Raw genomic sequence first — 4,574 nt, forward strand, 5'->3', positions numbered from 1 at the left:
GGGTAGGACAGCGTTTCCTCCAGCGTGAAGGGTAGGCCAGGGTTTCCTCCAGCGTGAAGGGTAGGACAGGGTTTCCTCCAGTGTGAAGGGTAGGACAGGGTTTCCTCCAGTGTGAAGGGTAGGACAGCATTTCCTCCAGTGTGAAGGGTAGGACAGGGTTTCCTCCAGTGTGAAGGGTAGGACAGGGTTTCCTCCAGAGTGAAGGGTAGGACAGGGTTTCCTCCAGTGTGAAGGGTAGGACAGCATTTCCTCCAGTGTGAAGGGTAGGACAGCGTTTCCTCCAGTGTGAAGGGTAGGACAGGGATTTTCTCCAGTGTGAAGGGTAGACCAGGGTTTCATCCAGCGTGAAGGGTAGGACAGGGTTTCCTCCAGTGTGAAGGGTAGGACAGGGTTTCCTCCAGTTTGAAGGGTAGGACAGGGTTTCCTCCAGTGTGAAGGGTAGGACAGGGTTTCCTCCAGTGTGAAGGGTAGACCAGGGTTTCATCCAGCGTGAAGGGTAGCACAGGGTTTCCTCCAGCGTGAAGGGTAGGACAGGGTTTCCTCCAGTGTGAAGGGTAGGACAGGGTTTCCTCCAGTTTGAAGAGTAGGACAGGGTTTCCTCCAGTGTGAAGGGTAGGACAGGGTTTCCTCCAGTGTGAAGGGTAGGACAGGGTTTCCTCCAGTGTGAAGGGTAGGACAGGGTTTCCTCCAGCGTGAAGGGTAGGCCAGGGTTTCCTCCAGTGTGAAGGGTAGGCCAGGGTTTCCTCCAGTGTGAAGGGTAGGACAGGGTTTCCTCCAGTGTGAAGGGCAGGACAGGGTTTCCTCCAGTGTGAAGGGTAGGACAGCGTTTCCTCCAGTGTGAAGGGCAGGACAGGGTTTCCTCCAGTGTGAAGGGTAGGACAGGGTTTCCTCCAGTGTGAAGGTTAGGACAGCGTTTCCTCCAGTGTGAAGGGTAGGACAGGGTTTCCTCCAGCGTGAAGGGTAGGACAGGGTTTCCTCCAGTGTGAAGGGCAGGACAGGGTTTCCTCCAGCGTGAAGGGTAGGACAGGGTTTCCTCCAGCGTGAAGGGTAGGCCAGGGTTTCCTCCAGTGTGAAGGGTAGGCCAGGGTTTCCTCCAGCGTGAAGGGTAGGCCAGGGTTTCCTCCAGCGTGAAGGGTAGCCCAGATTTTTCCTCCACGGTGTCCTACTACGTTTTAGAAAGAGGGCTCCAAAATTGAAAGGATCTACTCAATTTAAAGAGTTGACATTTATAATTTGGTGTTTTGTTTTTAACTATTTTACTGAAATTGTATGATGGTGCCATACATCTTTAAATATTACTTTAAAAGCTTTATCTTTCAATGTTTGTAAGACTATTATTAGACACTTCTAGAACATGGACACAATTCGATTGTCATCAAAAAGGAGGTGAGAAAATGTTGTAGGATAGTTGGACCTACACCCACATAGCAGTCAATGCTAGTTTAAGTTGACCTACACCCACATAGCAGTCAATGCTAGTTTAAGTTGACCTACACCCACATAGCAGTCAATGCTAGTTTAAGTTGACCTACACCCACATAACAGTCAATGCTAGTTTAAGTTGACCTACACCCACATAGCAGTCAATGCTAGTTTAAGTTGACCTACACCCACATAGCAGTCAATGCTAGTTTAAGTTGACCTACACCCACATAGCAGTCAATGCTAGTTTAAGTTGACCTACACCCACATAGCAGTCAATGCTAGTTTAAGTTGACTTACACCCACATAGCAGTCAATGCTAGTTTAAGTTGACCTACACCCACATAACAGTCAATGCTAGTTTAAGTTGACCTACACCCACATAGCAGTCAATGCTAGTTTAAGTTGACTTACACCCACATAGCAGTCAATGCTAGTTTAAGTTGACCTACACCCACATAGCAGTCAATGCTAGTTTAAGTTGACCTACACCCACATAACAGTCAATGCTAGTTTAAGTTGACTTACACCCACATAGCAGTCAATGCTAGTTTAAGTTGACCTACACCCACATAGCAGTCAATGCTAGTTTAAGTTGACCTACACCCACATAACAGTCAATGCTAGTTTAAGTTGACTTACACCCACATAGCAGTCAATGCTAGTTTAAGTTGACCTACACCCACATAGCAGTCAATGCTAGTTTAAGTTGACCTACACCCACATAGCAGTCAATGCAAACTGAGCATACACATGGCATTTAAACAGTTTTTGGTAATGGGTGTTCCTGCCCGTTACTTTGTTTTGGTCAGGGGGTAGCAAATGTATGAAGGGGGAGTTGAGGCTGACAGCAAAGTTAGCACATAACTGTGTCCTTCTTTCATGGAGCCGGGGTGAGGAAGGAGTATGTACTGCGGTGCCTCTGTATAGCTGGAGTATTCTCCTAGTACGGTCCGGCTTGTCGAGCTGCGACAAGCTGGAGTGCCATATTGCAGGGTGATGCATGTACCTGAGTCCTCCCTAGACATGAAAAGAGTTCCGAAAGAGAGAAGAGTTCCGAAAGAGAGAAGAGTTCCCAAAGAGAAAAGAGTTCCCAAAGAGAAAAGACTTCTGGAAAGAGAAAAGACTTCCGAAAGAGAAAAGAGTTCCGGAAAGAGAAAAGAGATCCCAAAGAGAAAAGAGTTCCCAAAGAGAAAAGAATTCCCAAAGAGAAAAGAGTTCCGAAAGAGAAAAGAGTTCTGGAAAGAGAAAAGACTTCCGAAAGAGAAAAGACCTCCGGAAAGAGAAAAGAGTTCCCAAAGAGAAAAGACTTCCCAAAGAGAAAAGAGTTCCGAAAGAGAAAAGAGTTCTGGAAAGAGAAAAGACTTCCGAAAGAGAAAAGACTTCCGGAAAGAGAAAAGAGTTCCGAAAGAGAAAAGAGTTCCCAAAGAGAAAAGAGTTCCCAAAGAGAAAATACTTCCCAAAGAGAAAAGAGTTCCGAAAGAGAAAAGAGTTCCGGAAAGAGAAAAGAGTTCCGAAAGAGAAAAGAGTTCCGGAAAGAGAAAAGAGTTCCGAAAAGAGAAAAGAGTTCCGAAGGAGAAAAGAGTTCCCAAAGAGAAAAGAGTTCCCAAAGAGAAAAGACTTCCGAAAGAGAAAAGAGTTCCGGAAAGAGAAGAGAGTTCCGGAAAGAGAAAAGAGTTCCGGAAAGAGAAAATACTTCCCAAAGAGAAAAGAGTTCCGAAAGAGAAAAGAGTTCCGGAAAGAGAAATAAGTTCCGAAAGAGAAAAGAGTTCCGGAAAGAGAAAAGAGTTTCGAAAGAGAAAAGAGTTCCGAAGGAGAAAAGAGTTCCCAAAGAGAAAAGAGTTCCCAAAGAGAAAAGACTTCCGAAAGAGAAAAGAGTTCCGGAAAGAGAAGAGAGTTCCGGAAAGAGAAAAGAGTTCCGGAAAGAGAAAAGAGTTCCGGAAAGAGAAAAGAGTTCCGGAAAGAGAAAATACTTCCGAAAGAGAAAAGAGTTCCGGAAAGAGAAAAGACTTCCGAAAGAGAAAAGACTTCCCAAAGAGAAAAGAGTTCCCAAAGAGAAAAGAGTTCCGAAAGAGAAAAGAGTTCCCAAAGAGAAAAGAGTTCCCAAAGAGAAAAGACTTCCCAAAGAGAAAAGACTTCCGAAAGAGAAAAGAGTTCCGGAAAGAGAAAAGAGTTCCGGAAAGAGAAAAGAGTTCCGGAAAGAGAAAAGAGTTCCGGAAAGAGAAAAGAGTTCCGGAAAGAGAAAAGACTTCCGAAAGAGAAAGAGTTCCGGAAAGAGAAAAGAGTTCCCAAAGAGAAAAGAGTTCCCAAAGAGAAAAGAGTTCCGAAAGAGAAAGAGTTCCGGAAAGAGAAAAGAGTTCCCAAAGAGAAAAGAGTTCCGAAAGAGAAAAGAGTTCCGGAAAGAGAAAAGAGTTCCGGAAAGAGAAAAGAGTTCCGGAAAGAGAAAAGAGTTCGGAACTCTTTTCAGGAACTGTTACACTCTGTTACAAGAACTTGTGAAGACAAAACAAAAAAAATCACTGTGGCCCCAGCTAAATGATGAGATCAACAACTTCCCCCTACGGCAACCAGGACAGATGATCCAGACCATCACCGCTCTCTGAGCTTTGAGGAAGAATGGGCATCTGGCTGGGAGTCCACCCTCTTCAGATTACTTCTCCAAAATGATTGAGACCCAAATAACCAGCTGTGATGCATGGGACGTGTTACTGATAGAAATCTGGGACATAATCATGGCACCTACCATCAAAAGGTCTTGGGTAACATACCTGGGAGACAATTAGAAGATCTTGGGTACCATACCTGGGAGACAATTAGAAGGTCTTGGGTACCATACCTGGGAGACAAATAGAAGGTCTTAGGTACCATACCTGGGAGTACCAGTACCAGATCAATGTGGCGCTATATACAGGAAGTACCAGTACAAGATCAATGTGGCGCTATATACAGGAAGTACCAGTACCAGATCAATGTGGAGCTATATACAGGAAGTACCAGATCAATGTGGAGCTATATACAGGGAGTACCAGTACCAGATCAGTGTGTATGAGGTATTGAGGTAGATATGAAAGCAGGGTAAAGTGAATAGGCATCAGGATAGATACTAATAAGGTATTTGAGGTAGATATGTACATGAAGGCAGGGTAAAGTGA

General features: G+C 44.9%; 1 protein-coding gene across 1 annotated transcript; it reads left to right on the plus strand.

Annotated features, from left to right (window-relative positions):
- The first annotated feature begins 2,448 nt into the window (after nt 1-2,448).
- On the plus strand, nt 2,449-3,921 carry LOC139561616 (trichohyalin-like). The gene has a single exon (XM_071378837.1). The coding sequence runs from the start codon at nt 2,449-2,451 to the stop codon at nt 3,919-3,921; it is 1,473 nt and encodes a 490-aa protein (XP_071234938.1).
- Nucleotides 3,922-4,574: the final 653 nt, after the last annotated feature.

This window comes from Salvelinus alpinus, chromosome 31 (genome assembly GCF_045679555.1).
Source record: "Salvelinus alpinus chromosome 31, SLU_Salpinus.1, whole genome shotgun sequence".
Taxonomy (NCBI): domain Eukaryota; kingdom Metazoa; phylum Chordata; class Actinopteri; order Salmoniformes; family Salmonidae; genus Salvelinus; species Salvelinus alpinus.

Coding starts and splice junctions, on each gene's coding strand:
- LOC139561616 (XM_071378837.1), top strand. CDS start 2,449: ATGAAAAGAGTTCCGAAAGAGAGAAGAGTTCCGAAAGAGAGAAGAGTT.